The 21,716-nt window shown below is 38.1% G+C and overlaps 1 protein-coding gene across 4 annotated transcripts in view; it reads right to left on the bottom strand.

The window, feature by feature from the left end:
• LOC122843971 overlaps positions 1-10,096 on the bottom strand; it is a 42,516-nt gene extending 32,420 nt beyond the window's left edge. For 2 of the 4 annotated variants that reach the window (XM_044139142.1, XM_044139143.1), the window contains exons 1-5: positions 9,903-10,084; positions 4,533-4,654; positions 4,256-4,369; positions 4,046-4,102; positions 3,336-3,473 (exon numbers count right to left, since the gene is read on the bottom strand). In XM_044139142.1, the coding sequence (XP_043995077.1) occupies positions 3,336-3,473; positions 4,046-4,102; positions 4,256-4,369; positions 4,533-4,619 (396 nt within the window). In that variant the 5' untranslated portion in view covers positions 4,620-4,654; positions 9,903-10,084. Of the gene's footprint in view, positions 1-3,335; positions 3,474-4,045; positions 4,103-4,255; positions 4,370-4,532; positions 4,655-9,902 lie in introns of all 4 variants that reach the window. The other 2 variants (XM_044139140.1, XM_044139141.1) reach the window with 2 other exon arrangements.
• Between the last annotated feature and the right edge of the window lie 11,620 nt (positions 10,097-21,716).

The raw sequence follows: 21,716 nt of genomic DNA, 5'->3' as shown, positions 1-21,716 counted from the left end.
GTCCTTCACATTATAATATATCTGTTATAAATATCAGTTAGGGGTGTCTAATGTATTGATATAAATATACTTCATTTATATCAATTTATTTTTGTAGAGACAATTTTTGTTACACCTGCTGTATATTTTGTTGTAATGTATTACCGTAAATACCTTTATTTTATTGCAACCATTTGGCCGTATTTAATTTAGAATCAAACATAAAATTTCATTTGTTGTCTTACATTGAAGTTACTTACCAACAAATTTAACCACTTAGTTCAAATGTAGATTGTAATTTTAAAAAACCTACTTTATAATATGTATACACTCACCTGGACCAGCCAGTGAGCACTGTGAGAATTAGGTATTTTGACTTCTCCAGTGCATTCAATGCCATCCCAGCTCTACTGGGTGAGAAGGGATAGGGTTAGGGTGTAGGTGGTTACCTCTCTTGTGTCCTGGATTGTGGACTAGCTGACTAGCAGACCACAGTTCGTGCGCTTGGGACACTGTATGTCCGACAGTGTTGTCAACAACACAAGGGCTCCACAAGAAACTATCTTCTCTCCCTTCCTCTTCACCATACAACCAACTTCACTGAGTCCTGTCATTTATAGAAGTTCTCGGATGACTCAGTTGTGGTTGGTTGTATCTATGAGGGTGATGAGGTGAGTACAGGGCTGCTGTTGGCAATTTTGTCACATGTTGTGGGCAGAACCACCTGGAGCTCAATGTAACAATGGCATAGGTAATGGATCTGAAAAGGAGAACCAGGATGCCGGTGGCCCCTGTACTTGGTCACCTGACAGAGGTCACAGACAAGTCTCCCCCTCCCTTAATCAAATGAATTAACAATAGGATAGTATTTCTGTGCAGTTAATGAGTAAGTATTCAGGTGCTTTGTTGTGTGAGAACCTTTAGTGAATATGAGAAGGAGATTGCGAAATCACAAAAAGGAGAACTACAGGTACCTCAGAGCAGTGAGTCTACATAGTCATGGGGTACTTTGAAAGTTGGAGTTTCCTAACTGAAGAGTGCAGAGAATTTGGGGAAGTAGTTGTGTGCATGTGCTCTAAAGAAAACATTCTTATCATGTTTCAAAATTAAATAGTATTTACTTATCCTTCTCAATGAATAATCAGAAACTTTCATTCTTTACAGATTAAGAAAGAAAGAATATCATTGAGTGTTAAAATGATTAATTTCCACATTAAAGAATACGTGTACTATGAGGATACGGAGAGATTTGATATCAGGATGATGCAACCGCAGGGTGGGGACAAGTGTAAGAAATAAGTATTGGGGAAACAAAGTCATATTTGAGGGTTTTTGTGTAACTTAGGGGTATAATGTTTTTGTTTTTTGTTTTTGTTAATGTTTTTTCCTAGACTATATATTTTTGGTATAAAATAAATAGTCTAGGAACATCTAATTTATTCTATGTTTCAGGTTTAAGAGTGAAAGACTAAGGTTTACAGAAGTAGAGAGAGTACACTGTTAGTCATCTAGATTTTTTAGCAGCGATGAAACAAAACTGATGGATTTAAAAGGGACAGTTATCTCAAGGCCCTTTTGGACAAAGGCCAGTTTGCAGAACCAGTCCATGATTAGGCTTTTAGTAGTGTGGTAATACAAGGAAACATACCAACATGATACGTACTATAAAGGTACTATGGTGTTGTGGGTCCGTATATTTTCAGGCAGTTTGTTTTTTCGTTTGAAATGAATAAACAAATAATAATAATACAAAAAAATAGATTTGTTTTTTGTTTATTAAACCAAAATCAGATACTGGCTCGCCTCGGGGTCCGTTTCTGTGATTTTGGTTTAATAAAAAAACAACAACAAAAGAACGAGTCTATTTTGGTTTTTTATTTTTCATTTCAAATGAAAAAATGAACTGCCCGAAAATACACAGACCCTACATCTGCCCATTGGAGAAAATTGGACTTTTACCATGTTTTCCACACAAAGAACAAATGGATCAACCCAGGAAAGGGTTTTCCATGTGATATGAGCCTCACTGTCTCCTTGGAAATGTATTTATATTTGTATTGCATTGTATTGCATTCTTTGTGTGTATTATATTCAAAAAGTTCACTCAGTCACAGTTTTAGGGCAAAAATAATTCTGTAGGTTAATAAAGAGAAATCAGAGTCTGAAAAGACAACTAAATGACCACATTGTGACATTTATTGACAGATGATTCAAAGATTTAATCGTGTAGGATTTATAACTTGATTGTTATTAGATATATATTGACTGGAACAAACACAAAGACTGGTTTGTGAACATTTATTGCATAATGAACTTATCATTGAATTACAATTTTTTAAAAAGAGCTACCTCATTAATACATATTGTGACAAACTCCTATAAAATGTGTACAAGGACTTTATTACAGTTTGTATTGTTGTGTGGTTTAAAAGATGTTTTATTTTACATTTTGGACCTTATATTTGTGCTTTTAAAGCACTTGAATTAAGTGTCTCTTGCTACCACTTACTCCATGCCTAACTGCAAATGACTGAACAATATTAATTCTTAGATTAACAAATCAAAATGAGTGACTTGTCCATGTTTGCAAAGCAGCTGACAACTGCAAGTCAATGAACCGCTAGTCACTGACTCACTTTTCATATAATTTTGTTCCCATGAACTGAACGAGTCGTTGTCACATGCTTTTAAAAAAAAGCATGTGACAACGACTTCCCATGTCACCAAATGAATATGAAGGTTTTTTAATGTGGGAAAATTGTGAGTACATGGAGAAATCCTACGTATTCGTGTGGACTACATAAATAGAAATCGTACAGATCAACCCAGAATCTTTGTGCTGTGATTCAGTGGTGCTAACAACTACCTCAAACAGGAAAATACAGAAAAAACGTTTTTCAACTAACTAACTTCCAACATTTTAAAACTTCTTAAGTTATTTTCTCTCTTCAGATAAATTCGAGAATCCAAATACCTTTGCTATTCGACAACAAATAAGTCTCTGTAAGGCATTTGGAATGGGGAAGTTGAACTCTTCATCTAAAGTTCTAACTGTACATATTTTATAGTTTGATGAAATGCTATTAGGGGTTATATTAATCAGACAAAAGGTATCTTTTTATCCCGCAAACATTGTTTCAGTCTTGCACCAGGCAAGACTTTAAGTACAAAACATCATCTTAGAAGACAACTCTTGGCTCCCTCATGCAGAAAATTTGGTAGATTTCTGCCTCATTACTGCTAGAAACATCTGCGTCTATTTATTCGGAGCTTTTTCTGTTAATAAAATGTAAATGTAATATATACGGTAATATATAATATATAGAAATCATTTTTGTATATTTTAAACACAATACCACAGCATGTTGCTCTAGTCTTTCGCAGTGTTCACAGTGGTAAGAATCCTGGCGATAGGGGAGATGTTTGGACATGAGACCCAGGGCAGCAGTAGCAAATGCAACACTGACCAGATGTAGCACCAGGACACATTTCACCTGCAAATAACAATAGTACTGGTCATGTACAGAGTTATTCTGGTTGACATCCAACAACATAATTTTAGGAAATATTTTTAGTTCAACAATGGATGCCCAAGTAAATTTACCCTCATAGTCAGACTGTACATTACTAAAAGAAAACAGAATCCTCAGGAGCCAGTTGGCATGTTAATTGTTCTAGCGCATGAAAGGAAAAATGGAAAAGCAATCATCATTTATAATTTGCTTGTAAGGATTGGCAGGGGGTCTACATTTGTAAATCTGATTATGATTAAATCAGTGCCTCACCAGCCATGTACCTCACTGCACATGATAGATAGATAGATAGATAGATAGATAGATAGATAGATAGATAGATAGATAGATAGATAGATAGATAGATAGATAGATAGATAGATAGATAGATAGATAGATAGATAGATAGATAGATAGATAGATAGATAGATAGATAGATAGATAGATAGATAGATAGATAGATAGATAGAGATATATATATATATATAGAGATATATATATATATATATATATATTAAAACAGTCAGGATTGTTAAGATTTTATTTAGACTTACCCAAAACATTGTTGGTTTTCTGCCACTATGGACCAATACTGAGCCAGACAATGTCACCTGATGCATTTCAAGAAAATCTGGTTAGGCTGCTGATCCAATAGAAAATAAAGATCACAGCAACATCTTGTCTTACATAAGTAACACACAGTAAAATATAGTCAAATTTGCTACTGTTAAAAATATGCTAACTAAAAATTCTAGCTGTCTTACCTGTATGACAACAATGAGGAACAGGGCTACATCCCCAGTGAAGTGTACTTCATGGAGCTGAAGTACAGAGGCACTAAGACATAGGATCAAAGCTCCAATAACTATTTGGATTGCCTGGAAAGGATACAAGAGGATACAGGAAGTAATCATCACAGATTTATAAAACAAAATGAGAAGTGTAACTCCCCTATTTTATTACTCAATAAAAATACTATACTATGAAAAAACAATAAACATTAAACACTTTTAAACTTTCAAAATTCAAATGCCTTTTTACCCCCAAAGTCTTTGGCTCCATCTTGAGGTGGGACTGGAGCTGGCGTGCAGAGAGACTTGGTGCTGGACCTTTATCATTGTTAGCCATTCTGCTGGTAATGAAGCTCAGTTGGTGTCACAAGACTAAACAAAATAGAAAAAGACAGGGACACAAGTTTACCACCCTGCCACCCTTTTTGAGGGTGACAGGCTTGAATTTAATGTAGATTTTCTTTATAATCTACAAATGCTGAAAGGTAAACACTAAATATGCCTCCACTAATATTTGAGTCTTAGTTTTGAACCAATTTGCTCCCATACTCCTCTGTTTTTCATAGATTGTTCTCTGACTTTGACCACACTTTGTTCTACTTTGCGTTTCTTGTGCTTTTATGATGTAAAGCAAATTGAGATGCCTTGTTGCTGAAAGGTGCTATGCAAATAAAATTTGATTGATTGATTAACTCTGAATTTCCTTTTTGTTTCTGCATTACTTTGCTCATGAAACCACTGGATTTCATCACATTATCTTCATCCAAATATGCATTGAATTTCACAGTGTTTTCATAACTTCTCAGCTTAACTTTGAGCTCGCCAAAAGTCTGCTTGTCATCCTGCTTTATGTTATGTGGACACAAATGGTTTATGGTTCAGGCAAACCTTTCAAAAATCATTGCAATTAGCGGCGCATGATTCATTTTTGAGGTGGTAGATGGTAAAAAGCTCTGGCAGGATCCAAACGACTGATCTTAGAACTAAGGCAGGATTCAAACTCCGCTCATTCATTTTAAGCTTACAAAAAAAAGCCCCAAGTCGCCAAATTTACAAAAGTAAACTGTCCAATAACATTTAGGCTTTGGCGTGCTTGTAACCCAGGTTATAATAGCCCTCACTAAATATAAACCTTTCCATAAAAATAGCTATAAAGTACATAAATAGGAAATCAATAAATAGAGAAAAAATAGGTCTTAAAATAGTTAAAAATATAAAAAGTAATAATTAAAAACATTAAGAATGCTTTTTTTCATGTTATAACATTTTATTTGGTTAAAAATCTGTATAAAACAGAGTATTATTTAGTCAGCAGCTAAAATGGTCAAGTTGAGTAAAATCTCTTATTCTGAAGGATCACATTGATGTGTAGCCCAATGTGTAGGATCCGCTCAAAGAAGCAGAGAGTACAAAGAAGCTAAGAGTTGTGCTGTGTAAGGGAGAGAAATAAGAGAAAATCGACGATTAAAAAGTCTACCTGCTGTCGGGAAACCTTTTCCATTTTTGGAGGAGGAGCTTTCCGCATTTTTTACTGACTGCGTTCGGAGTGTTATATGTTGCAGAATTGGACTTGGTGAGTTAAAAAGTGTATTTTATTTTCTGTGAAGAATGTTTTTTGTAAGATAATTTTATTTAATTGAAGTGGAAATCTAAAGTAGCACATTTATGTTGTTTTATGTTCAAAACTGTGGAAGTAACGGATGAGCTGGTGTGGGTGAAACATTGAATTTTGTGTCATTGTACGTCAACTGTTTGTAATACTGTTGCTTCTTTTCTTTTCAACAAATAATAAGCCGGCAGTTTAAACTTATTTTCTGGTCTGTGGTCATTAATACACTTACACATTTCTCTACTCCCATAGCCGAACCTAGAACTGGTCTTATTGTCTGTTCTGTTAGCTGTAAACACATCGTGAGTGTCACATGTGCACCTTCAGAACTCACACAGACTCCTACCTACAAGATGCTTTGACACAATAGATCTTTTGTTTTCCTAAATGTTATCAATAGTGAAGAGGGTTAGAAACTAAAAAAAATTCAACAATTATTCTTTTTTGTTTTACTTAAAGGAAAATCTCAAGGTACACACAGCTGCGGGTGCCCTGTGCTTAGTCCAAAATACGCACAATAGAACTATACCGAGGATGGTTAGATATGACAAAAATCACGACTGGCCACATATTTGGAACATTAAAAAAAAATAATAAAATTGATATTAAATATCCTCCAGCAATACCAATTTAGAGCAGCAGGACAACCTAGTGGTTCCAGCATATCATCATTATGGTGCAGCAGCGCTATCTGGATGCTCTGGGTCTAAAACCAAAAACAGCACAGATTATATTTGCTGCATGTTCCACAAATTGTGCGGGAAAGAGATTTCTGAGTGGGACAGATAACCAGCCAGACTGCTGACAATATTTTTACATTAAAAACAAAATGAAGGGTGTGCTGTGGTGGCGTAGGGGATAGCACGACCCACGCTTGGAGGCCTTGAGTCCTCGACGCGACCGTCGCGGGTTTGATTCCCAGACCCGACCGACATTTGCCGAATGTCTTACCCCCTCCTCTTCCCCCTTTCCTGTCAGCCTACTGTCATATAAGAGACACTAGAGCCCACAAAAGACCCCTTGGAGGGGAAAAAAAACAAAATGAAAAACACCAGGGATAAGCTTTAATATGCTTGTTATTTAGCAGACAAAAATTTATTTCAATAGCCAACAGATGAAAACCATTATTAGTCATCATCAATATTTATGGCTACTGATGGTTGATTACCTTTTAGAAGAACAAAGAGAGAGAGAGAGAGAGAGAGAGAGAGAGAGAGAGAAAACCAAACAGATTCACGCAGTTATTTTTTGACATTAGCAAAAATGATCTGTTCTGGGCAAAGTGTGGGTGAGCATTTGGTCAGGACCCGTAAACAGATATGCGCCTGATGTCTTTTTTTCGTTCCAACGCCATTAGAAAGAAAATATCGTCACAGTTCTATAAAATACAGAAATCTCATTTAATTTTTAGGCAGAATTCTTTCAAACCTGAACCGGATTGGAGACAAAGCCTTTTTTCAGATGTCAGACTGGTTCATGATCCCAACCCGACCTGAAGCTGCCACATGTGCTTAAACCTTTGGGTGACTGTTATGCCATCTTGAGCCTTAGATATGGACCAGATCTCAATGCTGTAGATTTTTTTTTTCTGTACCTCTGTCTGCATATAAACCACAGAGAGATGTCAGTCACGGATTGTCAGAGTTGTGTGCAGTCTGTGTAATGTCTGGCGGGACCAGCAAACGGGCAGGGAAGGGCAGTATAGTAGGGGGCCAGTGCCCCCCCCCACACTCCCTCCTCTCTTTGTTCCTGTGCCTACCCTTACAAAAAAATCCCATGAAAATCACGTGATCACATGTGGATCACACGTGACTTTCACATGTGATCACATGTGGTTCACAGAACTTTTACATGTGAATCATGTGAATCACATGTGAAAGCACATGAATACCTGTGATTTTGGAACGTTTCGTGGTAAAATCACATGTGATTCACTTGTGAATCACACATTTCGACATGTGATCACATGAAAATCACATGTGAAAACATGATTTTTACATGTGAAAATCACACGTGAATCACACGTGAATCACGTGATTTTCATAGGATTTTTTTTAAGGGTATGATTGCAATCAATAATCCGTCGCTAAGCGTCTCTCCAGCATTTCTTAGCGCTGTGATTGCAGCTTTAGCTCGAATAATGTAGTCTGTGACAGTATCATTGGTAGCTTTCTAGAGCAGGGGTGGGCACTCTTGGTCCTCGAGGGCTGGTGTCCTGCAACTTTTAGATGTATCTCTACTTCAACACACCTGAGTCAAATAATGAGGTCATTAGCAGGACTCTGGAGAACCTGACTGCACTTCGGAGGTGATTCAGCTACTGGATTCAGGTGTGTTGGACCAGGCAGACATCTAAGAGTTGCAGGACACCGGCCCTCGAGGACCAGGAATGCCCACCCCTGGTGTAGAGGCTAATTACCCGCGGCTTCCCTTTGCCTGCATAGTGCAGGATCTGTACCGTCTTCCGCCATTATCTGCTGCCTCTCACATGACTAAAGACAAACAGTTGTCATATAGAAACTGGATCAGTTTGGCATTTTTCTCTAAGTCATCTTCTTCCTCGGCATCAAGCTCGAATTTATGCAGAATCGTGTCCTTCAAGCCTTGCAGTCTGAAACGACCCACAACTCATAATTTCTTTCGTCTCTGTCAAAGCACAGTCTTTGCCATCGACTTCCCATCTCCCATAACCTGGGCCCATAACCTGTTGGTGTGGTCATCTTAATGGCATGGAAAAGTCGGATCAATGCCACACATCTCCAGCTGATGTGTGGCATCAGCTTTATTACAATCACTCAATCATTTAATCAAGTGCAAGTGTCATGTGTTAAATAGGGTTACACAAAGATGACGTCAGTGAAGAGCATCCAATCACAGAAAAAACAACAACATAGTTTGTTAATAAATAATAACAGTTGAGGTTCTGCAGTAACAGCGGTTCGCAGCGCTGCAAACCCACCTGGTAGTAAGGGTAAAATGTAGCAGAGCGAACCGTGTGCAGGCGCTACGGGGGCTTTGAGGGCAGTATGTTGTTGAGGGGCACAACATACCTTCTGACCCATAGATAAAAACGTTTTAAAAATGTAAGAAAAAGAAAGTAAAATAAATAAATAACTAAACTCAAAAAGTCCCTTGCGGTATCGAGGATAAAAGGGGCAGAGCTCAAGTCCCTTCCTACCTCCTCACCCTACTTCACCTTCTGCATGCCTATACGGTTGAAAAGCTTAGTGAGATATTTTGGCTAATGACAGTCATTTATCTCACACACATGACTAGCTAATGTTAGTCATATTTTACCTAACATCATCTGCATCCAAACGTCATTACTCAACTCACTGGGGTGGGGGCTGGAGAGACTGTGCAAAGCCTTTGCCTTTGCACAGTCTGTGCCATGATTCTAACACACACCAATCTCTGCACAGCAGCATGTCTCAGTTGCCGCCGCCCAGATGTAAAACCACTACCAACATCTTAAAGCTCAGTATGGTAGTCGCTATCTATTTGTTATCTTGACAGTGCCATTTCTGTTCTTCTGCAAGTGGATGGACAGAACTTAGTGTGGTTGCTCTGTTTTTAATTTAACGCCACAAGGTTTCCCACAGACTGAAACGGGAAGGTTAGCGCAAGCCGCATTCAGTCTCTTCTCCTTAAAATAGAACCACTTGGGAAACGTATGCATCAAGCCGCATTGCTCACTGCATATAGAGGCATATAGTAAATAGAAAAGTAAGCAAGCGGCATGACGTCTCATTCTTGTCTCAGCAATGAGAATTTGCTAATTCCATTCTCCCTATGTGTTCTGTCTGGTTAGTGTGATGTGATACAGGAATGCTGCGATGATTGCAGTTAGAACCGCTCCAGGAGCACCGGCCTTAACAACTCCCATTAAAGCACACAGAATTTAACCTCTATCTTTAAAATTTTTCAATGTTTTTAATTGGCCAAGATATATCTCTCAGGCACAGAGATTGCATAATGGAAACTGTTAATATAATTCAGAAATGACCTTACCTTGGATGTTTTGTTCGTCCTGCAGCTTATTAATTGTTCATTTATTATTATTTTAATCCCGTGGAGGAGTTTATGTCAGAGCCTTGAAATTGCATTGCGGGATGCTGCAGGGCGTGTCCAGGACTGCTACGCAGTGACGGTGCAACTGCAGGAGACAGGGGGTACAGCTGCTGTTGCGCAAGCTGGGTCTAGCCAGCTTCCACCTAGAAATTCCAATCAGCGATTAAAATAGTACACTGCTTTAGCAATCTAACAATATAACTTAACAATATGACTTAAGAGGGCTTTTTCTGCTGTTGCTCCTTCTCTATGGAACAACCTCTCCAAATTAGATCTGCCCACAGCCTGGATCATTTTAAATCGCTTCTTAAAACTCATTTTTATTCGTTGGCATTTAATTGAACTAGTGTTTGATACTTTGTTTTTATTTATTTGTGGCGTTGTCACTCTTGTACAGCACTTTGGTGCAGTTCTATGCCTGTTTTAAAGTGCTATATAAATAAATTTGACATTGACATTGACAAAACGACAGACCACAAAGCCTGTAATGTTCGCTATACTTAGAAATGACTAAACATGAAGAACATCAAAAAATGTTTTATCTCGAACGCGCAGAATAACAAAAACTTAAGCTTTCCATTATACTAGTCCTATACGTGTTTCTTTTAATACGTTGGCCAACTGAAAACTATCCCTGAACTTCTTCATTTTGTCACTAGAGGCAGAAAAAAAGCTATTCCATCCACCCATCAATACATTATGACATTCTTATCCTTGTAGAGTCGTGAGCTGGTCTGCTGGGTTGGTGCCAGTTTTTGTCTCATTAAGATCATCGGGAGAGAGGGGGTCACACTCCATTATATTGAATTGATATTACATTTGTTCCCTTTTAGATGGCTAATTGTAAGACCTTTGAAAAATGCATTCCAATCAGCGATTAAAATAGTACACTGCTTTAGCAATCTAATAATATAAACTTTAGGAGGGAAAGGGGGGCAAGTACCTCTCCAGGGGCCTAATGTATAAAGTGTGCTTACTCGCAAAAAATATGCGGCGCCATATTTTACGCACAAGTCGGCATGTATAAAAAGGAACTTTACAGCCACGCAAACTTTTTCGGTCAAAAATATCAAACTACAGAGGATCAAAATTCACCTAAATACGCTGAAATCTGACAAATGCTTCTCGGTCATCTAGACCAAGAAGCATCAAACCTGATGTTTTTTTTTTTTTTTTATGATTTTGATATTTTAACACTTAGACGTAGCTTAAACAATGAAACTGAACCGCGTTTATCCACAGACAATAACCTAATAGGCTACGCACACAAAATAAAGAAAATAAAAATAAAAGGATGTGAACACCTCAATCGAATGTAAATAATAATTTTCCTCAGCTTTTGTCTCATAAAGATTTTACGAATTGAAGCGCATAGAATGCATCTATGAGACAATTCCATTCTCAATAAAAGAAAACAGGGTTGGATCAGCAGACTAACTCCAAACAGTTCAGGTCTGATTATTTTTAAGGTGATCAAGGTGAGTATACAATCACAAGTATATAAGTTGCGCAAAGGTGTGCCGCGTAATTTTGGAGTGCTTTGGCTCTGATGAAGAACATCGCCAATGGAAGAATTCAGAGTGTTCAGAGATCATATTGATCTGTTTGGAAATGTTGATGATGGTTTATTAGCGTTTAGATTGCTCAGACTGACCATCCTGAAGCTCTGAGCAAAACTTAAAGGAGCGTGCGGTTATCGGCATAGGCGTGAATCCCCGGGGATCGGGAGAGGGCATTCCCAATCTTGGAAAAGTCTAGAATTGACCCCCAAAAAGAAGAAAAAAAAATCATTGAAGAAACGTTTGCATTTAAATAATATGAATATCAAAAAGCGAAAGACACAAAAAACAAAGTCAATCTGCAATTTATTTTAGAAAAATAAGAATTAATTAAACACATTAACAATACTATGCCAGATGATCGCTCAGAAATTCCTACGCCTGACATCGTGCAACATTTTCCCCACCTAGCTCCTATTGCAGGTGAAATACCTCCAATTGAGCCAGAAAGCCCATCCTTCTTTTAATGGGGAGAGGTGTCCTGAGTGTCCACAAAGTAACAGTACAATGGTCCACACAACACAACTTATGCCCAGAAGCTAGATTTGGGCTGGGTCATTGTAGGTGAGGTGTGCCTGAGAGGGGCACACAAACAAACAAAGGTGAACATGTACAAAACAAATGTGCTAAACAATGGCTGCAGTTCTATTCTTCAACCTTGTCCTGGTGCAATCCACATGAAAGAGAAGTTCAGTGATCCCATTAAGCAAACTATAGACCAAACTATAGTTTTAAGCTTTTTTACTGTTAGTGAACAAAAACGCTTTATCTCAGCGAGAGAAGCCAAAAATGGACAGTTTGTGAAATTTCAGCACCACAATCAAATTTCAGCATAATTTGCTTTAGTATAACTTGGAAATGCTGAGAAACAGTAAATCTGGTTGTTTGAAGCTGGAACCAGGTCAAAATTTTGAGTTTGAAGCTTTTTTTCTGTTAGTGACCAAAAACGCTTTATCTCAGCGAGAGAAGTGAAAATATGTTTTTCTTAGTTAGGGAGGTAAGTGTTTGTCATTTGGTTTATTTACTTTTAATTAGGTAAGTTGGTTAATATTCAGATAGTTTCCTTTTGTTTGTTGTTTTCGGCATTAGCTCATTCTGAAGTCATACGCTCCACTTGTTGTAACATTTCAAGTGAAAAAATAAATCTCTTTTAAATAAATGTAATTATAAAATGTTCAACTTTGTGTTTTTGGCTGCTTGGGATCTGAAGAGGTAGGATTCTTTATGTTATGATCTGGCCACACCTAGACGGGTCGTAACAGGGCGCATTTTATGTGAGACATTTAGGAGGAATTATAATGGGACATTTGGACGCATTTTATATGGGACATTTGGACGCATTTTATATGGGACATTTAGGAGGATTTATAATGGGACATTTGGACGAAATTTATATGGGACATTTGGACGCATTTTATATGGGACATTTAGGAGGATTTCACCGACAGAAGTGAAAAACGGAAATTAGCCTATGTAAAATTTCAGCACCACAATCAAATTTCAGCATAATTTGCTTTAGTATAACTTGGAAATGCTGAGAAGCAGTAAATCTGGTTGAAGCTGGTACCAAGTCCAAATTTTGAGTTTTAAGCTTTTTTACTGTTAGTGACCAAAAACGCTTTATCTCATCGAGAGAAGCCAAAAATGGACAGTTTGTGAAATTTCAGCACCACAATCAAATTTCAGCATAATTTGCTTTAGTATAACTTGGAAATGCTGAGAAACAGTAAATCTGGTTGTTTGAAGCTGGAAGCAGTTCAAAATTTTGAGTTTTAAGCTTTTTTACTGTTAGTGACTGTGACGGCCCTGCTGTGCGGTCCGGTTGGAACGTGTGCTATGCTGTCAATTAACCTATCAATTAAGGTCCTCTAAGTGGGAGGTGCTTCCATCATCCGGCCACCTGGGTGGTATTTAAGGAGCGCCGTTCCATTCATGACAGGCTCTCGTCCTCCGCAAGCTCGTCGCCATCCAGACCAGACCAGACCAGACCAGGTTGGGGTCCGGACTTCCTGGTGTGAAGGAACCAGTCATGATCGCTCTATCTAAGCTGCCATTTGATTCCGACGCCTAGACATTCTATTACTTTTTTAAATAAATGCCTTTTAGGCTTAAAGCACTGCCTGTTTCCGTGTCCCCCCAGTTTTTTGTTGCGACCAGTCGAGCCGGGTCGTAACAGTGACCAAAAACGCTTTATCTCAGCGAGAGAAGCCAAAAATGGACAGTTTGTGAAATTTCAGCACCACAATCAAATTTCAGCATAATTTGCTTTAGTACAACTTGGAAATGCTGAGAAGCAGTAAATCTGGTCGTTTGAAGCTGGAACGAGTTCAAAATTTTGAGTTTTAAGCTTTTTTACTGTTAGTGACTAAAAACGCTTTATCTCAGCGAGAGAAGTGAAAATACGTTTTTCTTAGTTAGGGAGGTAAGTGTTTGTCATTTGGTTTATTTACTTTTAATTAGGTAAGTTGGTTAATATTCAGATAGTTTCCTTTTGTTTGTTGTTTTCGGCATTATCTCATTCTGAAGTCATACGCTCCACTTGTAACATTTCAAGTGAAAAAATAAATCTCTTTTAAATAAATGTAATTATAAAATGTTCAACTTCGTGTTTTAGGCTGCTTGGGATCTGAAGAGGTAGGATTCTTTATGTTATGATCTGGCCACACCTAGACGGGTCGTAACAGGGCGAATTTTATGTGGGACATTTAGGAGGATTTACAATGGGACATTTGGACGCATTTTATATGGGACATTTGGACGCATATTACATTATAAATCCTCCTAAATGTCCTATAGGACATTTAGGAGGATTTATAATGGGACATTTGGACGCATTTTATATGGGACATTTAGGAGGATTTAACCGACAGAATTGAAAAACGGAAATTAGCCTACGTGAAATTTCAGCACCACAATCAAATTTCAGCATAATTTGCTTTAGTATAACTTGGAAATACTGAGAAGCAGTAAATCTGGTTGTTTGAAGCTAGAGCCAGTTCAAAATTTTGAGTTTTTAGCTTTTTTACCGTTAGTGACCAAAAACGCTTTATCTCAGCGAGAGAAGCCAAAAATGGACAGTTTGTGAAATTTCAGCACCACAAACAAATTTCAGCATAATTTGCTTTAGTATAACTTGGAAATGATGAGAAGCAGTAAATCTGGTTGTTTGAAGCTGGAACCAGTTCGAAATTTTGAGTTTTAAGCTTTTTTACCGTTAGTGACCAAAAACGCTTTATCCCAGTGAGAGAAGTGAGAAACGGACAGTATGTGAAATTTCAGCACCACATTCAATTTTCAGCATAATTTGCTTTGATACAACGTGGAAATGCTGAGAAGCAGTAGATCAGTAGAAAATTTATAGTGCCGAAAATTCAAATTTTGACCATTTTTTTCTTCTCCCACTGAGATAAAGCTTTTTTGGTCATTAAAATTCTAAACTTACGAAACTCAAAATTTTCACTTGGTTCCAGTCTCTCAGCATTTCTATGCTGTACCAAAGCAAATAACGTTAAATAAAAAAATTTCATGCAGTGCTGAAAGTTCACGTTTTCTCCGTTTTTCACTTCCCTTGCTGAGATAAATCTAACATTCAAAACTTATGAAACTCAAAATTTTGACTTGGTTCCAGCTTCAAACAACCATAACTACTGCTTCTCAGCATTTCTATGCTGTACCAAAGTAAAATAGCTTAAAACTCAATTTTTTTACTTGGTTACAGCTTCAAACAACCAGATTAAATTGTTAATATCATAATTTAACTGAGAAGACCAAATTTTATCATATTAAAACTTAAAAGCAGAATAGATCTCTTGTACAAGATCCAGTTTGGAAAATCTTTCTAAAAACATTAATGTTGCATTCGCCAGTCTGTCGCAGGGCAACACAGAGTGTTACGACCCGTCTAGGCGAGGCCAGATCGCAAAATAAACGATCCATCCTCTTCAGATCCCCAGCAACCAACACACAAAGTTGAACATTTTATATGATATTTATTGTAAAGAGATGTATTTTCAATTTACAAGGAGTTGAGCGTATAACCTCAGAGTGAGCTATTGCCGAAAACAAACAAAACAAAAAAAAACTATCTGAATATAAACCAACTTACCTAACCAAAAGCAAACAAACCAAATGACAAAAACTTACCTTCCTAACTAAAAAAAAAAAAAAAATAGGAGAAAACCAAGAAAACAGAAACGGCAGCTCACGCCTACAAACTCCGAAACGTTACAAACAGTGTGGTCGATAGGGATGGGCCGAGGATGGAACACCTGCACACACAGGTCCATAATTAGGTCAAACGACCCAAGTCGTAACACCCCCATTCACAAGAATTAAACACACTCCTAAGTGTTTTAATTCCAATAAGTTATAAAGATTTCAGCGAACTAACTACAGCTAAAAAAAAATTCTACAAAACCCGCGATAACAACCACACCTTCCCAAAATCGACGTAAAGCTTCTCTTAATTTCTATACAAATCACACGAGTCTAGGTGCCAAGACTTAATCAGAACACATTTCATTAATTTTGTTAGAGTTTAAAAAGTATCTGCCTGAACGGATTGTGATTTATTTAAATGAACAGAAAGCGTCATCATTGACAAATGCAGCACTGTTGGCTGATGAATTTATTTTGACTTTAAATCCACTCTCATCTGCCACAGCAACCGAAATCAGTAACTGATCATTCTGCTGCGCCTTAATCAAACATCTACCTAATATTCACACTCCGTTATAGCTAAAGGAATAATTTGAGACACCACAGTCCGACATTTTACAGTCATTCTGAACAAAGCCAATTTAATCGAATGTAGCCCTAAATGACCCAGACAAATCTACGAATTTTACCTATTTTACGAGCTTGCGCGCGCATAAATACACGCAAGAAACGCATCAGAAACAACTAATTCGACAACCAAGGTAAATGAAACTGGGACAACAACAAATTTTGGTTGAGGAAACACTTTTTCCACCAGCCAAGTCATTACCATAAATGAAGGCCACGCCTTCAATTGGTAACCACAGACGCACGGCTACTTTAATGCGTCCCGAAACTAATGGTGAACATAGGTGCACCATACACAAAAGGCTTGTTTACTCTCATTTTTATTCCCCACACAAAAATATCTAAAGCACAATATATTTGATTAGACAAGGGCAGCACAGATTTTAACAAAAGAGTGACAAACACCCAAGGATTGTGGTTGGAACTTTATCTTTTCCCTCATCAAAGAAACAAAACCCCGCGAGATAAATGGCAAAAACTGCGGATCAACATCAACTTTGAGTTTGTGTTGGCTAGGAAAGCTGACTTTATTAATCCACACCCGCAGGAGTTTTGATGTCTTGAGCTTCTTTTTTCTTCAAGACTGGGCACACAGCAATTAAATGTCCAGGTGCATGACAATAAAAGCAATCACGGCTGTTTGCTTTTGACGCAACTAATGGCACATTTTTACTCACTGACTTTAAATGTGCATTTTCTCGGTCGGATAAATTTTCCCAAAACGAATTCTGTGAAGAAAACACATTTTTATGAGTCAAAATAAATTCATCAGCCAACAGTGCTGCATTTGTCAATGATGACGCTTTCTGTTCATTTAAATAAATCACAATCCGTTCAGGCAGATACTTTTTAAACTCTAACAAAATTAATGATTTTAGATCATTAATAGTTTTAACTTTACACGACTAACACCACTTATCAAATAAAACGTTCTTCTCTCGTGCAAACTCAACGAATGTCTGATTAGCAGTTTTATTAAGATTTCAAAATTTTGGACGATATGCTTCGGGGACAAGTTCGTAAGCTTGCAACACAGTTTTCTTAAGAGTGTCATAATCTAAACTGTCCTCAATAGACAAGCTTGAACACACTTCTTGGGCTTTTCCAACAAACTTACACTGTAGCAAAAGGGACCAGAATTTCTTTGGCCAGCTCAAAGCAATGGCTATGCGCTCAAATGCGCCAAAATAAGTGTCAACCTCAGACTCACGAAATGGCGGAACCAATGTGATGTGCTTACTAATGTCAAAAGTAGCAGAAGCAGAAGAATCTGTGCTTGGTGGTTTTGGTGAAACTGCAGGGGCACTATTTTGGAGCTCAAGAGCTCTAATTTGAAGATGCATGGCTTCCACTTCCAGCTCCATGTTGCGGTTCTCCACCTCCCTGATATAGAGTGCGAGACGCAAATCCTCATGACATACCTTCAAGAGGTTTAGAGCCTTGTGTGATCTCTAACAATGCAGCAGGCACATCAGCCAGTGCTGCGTCAACAACCGCTCCAAGGGCGGCTTCTCCGTCTTCCGTCACTGCAGCCGTTTGCAACACACCTCTCTCCACCAGTTTTTCACACAGCGTTTCCTTCAGTTCCGATTTTCGAGCACTGGAAGACACCTCAACATCATAATGGTCAGCCACAATAAGCAAGTCCGCTTTTCTACATTTATCCAATTTTTGCCAAGAAGGTGAATTTACAAAATCATCGAGGGAAAATCCCTTCTCCATAATTCCCCGTGCAAATAATAAAACCGCCAATCAGAACAATGAACACTTACCAAACAAAACGAGAGAAGACACGGAACAAAACCCCATTTCAAAATTGGGAGGGGTTCGAAAGAACGAGTCCCCAATTTATGTTAGGCGAGGCCAGATCGCAACATAAAGGATCCATCCTCTTCAGATCCCCAGCAACCAACACACAAAGTTGAACATTTTATATGATATTGATTGTAAAGAGATGTATTTTCAATTTACAAGGAGTTGAGCGTATAACCTCAGAGTGAGCTATCGCCGAAAACAACAAACAAAAAAAAACCTATCTGAATATAAACCAACTTACCTAACCAAAAGCAAACAAACCAAATGACAAAAACTTACCTTCCTAACTAAAAAAAAAATAGGAGAAAACCAAGAAAACAGAAACGGCAGCTCACTCCTACAAACTCCGAAACGTTACAAACAGTGTGGTCGATAGGGATGGGCCGAGGATGGAACACCTGGAAGTCCGCCTCACCAGCTTTTATCCGTCCTCTCCAGGAAGCGACCAATCGGACGTCCCCCGTCGTCCTCCAAGCACCAATCAAATAATAAAACAAAAAACAAAAACAAAAAAAAACACCTGCACACTCAGGTACATAATTAGGTCAAACGACCCCAGTCGTAACACAGAGACATACAGGACAAACAACCATTCACACTCACACCTAGGGAGAATTTAGAGAGACCAATTAACCTGACAGTCATGTTTTTGGACTGTGGGAGAACCCAGAGAGAACCCACCATGCACAGGGAGAACATGCAAACTCCATGCAGAAAGACCCCGGGCCGGGAATCGAACCCAGGACCTTCTTGCTACAAGGTAACAGCTCTACCAACTGCGCTACTGTGCAGCCTGGCAAGGGAAAACGTCATACATGAAATCAATTAAATTTTTTTTGTGCACAAATGCCTAAGTTGTGACCAGCCTGCCATTCTGGATGTCAAAGTTGCAACACAGAGGTGTACTGTTTCAATTCTGAAATGTTTTCATGCTTGTAATCTGCACACTGAAACGCTTATATACACTTTGATTGAGTATGGTATAATTCATAGATCGTTGTAGGATGCACTGTAAGTATTGGGATTATGCCATTACGCAGATTTAAGCTGGTAGGCTTGAGGAAGGGAACTTGTTCACAGGTCAAAGGCCACTTGTCACCAGACACCAGACCACTATGAGTTAACGTATATGTTTTTGCTCTGTGGAAAGAACCAAGTTATGTCTGAGAAAAGGGAACATTTCTGGTGAACAATATGCAAGCTGCAATAAAAATAAATCCCTAAACTTGAATTTTAACATATCTGTTAACCCTGGAGGTGCGACAGTCAGTTAAAGCTTGGTGTAGTGATGCAGATAGAAGAATATTCATTTGATGTATTGTTCTGATCATATTTTAAATGTCCTGAAGTATAAATGTTTTTGTTGGTGTTAATGTCCTTGTGTTTCTTGCTTGTGTCCCACCTCCTGATGCCTTCATGGTTTTGTCTCCAACAGAAAGTGGGCTTCTTTAATCAGCAGTATGCTGATCAACTGAACATGGAGGAGACGGCAACAGAGTATCTTATAAGAAACTTCAACCTGCCCTACCAGGATAGCAGAAAGTGCCTGGGACACTTTGGCCTTGAAAATCAGATCTCCAAACTCTCTGGTATGGACCTAAACATCTGCCACATGCCTGTTTGTTTCAGAGAAGCCATTTTTAATCCCCTTTGCATTTTCTCCCAACAGGCGGCCAGAAAGCCAGAGTTGTGTTTTCAGAGTTGGCTTGTCGTCAGCCAGATGTGCTTATCTTAATAAGAGCTGCTTCCTGCCTAGTCATCAAAGTATCAATGGCCCTATTGAAATCTACCATTAACACATGGCCTAGTTCAAGCAGTGATGAGAGGAGAACTTAAAGTGAGACTCATGTGAATCTACTCTGAGTTATTAGATGAAATTCCACTCAGACGATATTATGGGCCAAATTCACTTTGCTTCCAAAAGTCTTAATAAGTATATTTATACAGTCAGGGTGCATAAGATGTAGCAGGGGAAGACTTGAACCTGTAAAACTGGATTATATCATGATAAAAAATCCACACAAAGTTCAGTCCTGGGAATCCTGTCCCCCTCACCCTCCATCGTGTATTTATTGTGTCTGTTATGTAACTTCATAAAGTGTATGATCATTTGACTCACTCCTTCAACTAATCTCAGACAGGTCCTTTTCATCCAGTCAGAGTATTACTGGCAAATATTGCATTTACTTGGATGCAATATTTGCCAATCACAACCAGAAAATCAAAACACTGCACCAATTAGTAGACATTACTAAACAAAATGGCAGCTTTTAGGAAAACACTGGAACTTAATTTAACAAATACTTGAATTTTGCAATGAAGAATTAATTAACTGATGTACAAAAAATATTAATTTTATTTGCATGTTTACTTTGCATTTTTAAGACTTTGTAATTAACATATTGTAAATGTCATCTAATAAATAAATAATTGTCATATTTCCAATTTATTGCCACCTTTTAACACAAAACCCCAGAGGAGCCATTCTGGTTGCTGGTGGAGCGCCTTACCACAGCGTCAGCAGCTTGTCTGGGGGAAATCCTGCATGTGACCCCCAACCTCAGCCAATCACTTAGGATGATGTGGAAGGGGCTGTAGTCAGTGGGAGGAGCTTGTCTTTATTTTAGGACATTTTGCATTTTTACTTGATGCCCCAAAGACATCCTGAGCCTCGCCACCTGAACTGATGGTGTCCACACCTGAATTTATTCATCTTTAGGACTTTTTTTTTGGTTATAGTTTTGAATGAAGTCAAATATTACTTGAATTTTTTTTAGGATGAACCTACTAATAATTTGGACATTGAGTCAATAGACGCCTTGTCAGAGGCCATCAATGAGGCCATAATTTTACTCACTCAAAGGAGGTGAGTAAAATTATTTATTTTAAAAGCGGTGAGGTCTTGGGAAAGTAAGCAGTCTCTGCATGAGAGCACCGTTAGCTTGTGCTACGCCGCATTAATGCAGAATTCATACAGCAGGAACCCCAAACAGGCTGAGTGCATTTAAGTCAACATATTTTTTAGACTTCTAACTTATCTGTTCAGCCTTTTTTAAATTGACTTATGTAATAACTTTTTTGACATGCTGTGTAAGCCATAATCATCAAAATGACAAGGTACAATAGCTTCAAACATTTCACTCTGAGTGATGAGTTTGAGTTTCACTTTCTGAAATGAGTGACATATTTCTGAGATGTACCTGTTGATGTTTTTATGGCTTTGTGTCCATTTAATTTACTATTCTAATATCCTGTAGTCCAGGGAAAATACAAACAGCATGCTAAAAATCTGCAGTGTGCAACTTTTACAAAAATGTTTTTACATATTAAGTCTGTCACCATGTCATAACAGTATGAGACAGATAATCTGTGGAAAAAAAATAAAAAAATCAAGCTCTTGCTTCCTGATCCACTATTGCCATTGACAGTGCTAAAACCCCCTCGTGGTTTTAGCACTGTCGATCAACCTATTGTACTAAATGTGCTGGTGGCATTAAAACAATTTATTGTTCCAGGAAAACCGTTTATCTGCTGTATTGGCCATGCTAACAAGCCTGAGCATTCATGGCAGTCTCTGCTGTGGTGAACCAGCTGT

The sequence above is a fragment of the Gambusia affinis genome, linkage group LG14 (genome assembly GCF_019740435.1).
Source record: "Gambusia affinis linkage group LG14, SWU_Gaff_1.0, whole genome shotgun sequence".
Classification (NCBI taxonomy): Eukaryota; Metazoa; Chordata; class Actinopteri; order Cyprinodontiformes; family Poeciliidae; genus Gambusia; species Gambusia affinis.
The sequence above is the reverse complement of the archived record's forward strand: the minus strand, read 5'-3'. Positions and strand labels throughout refer to the sequence as shown.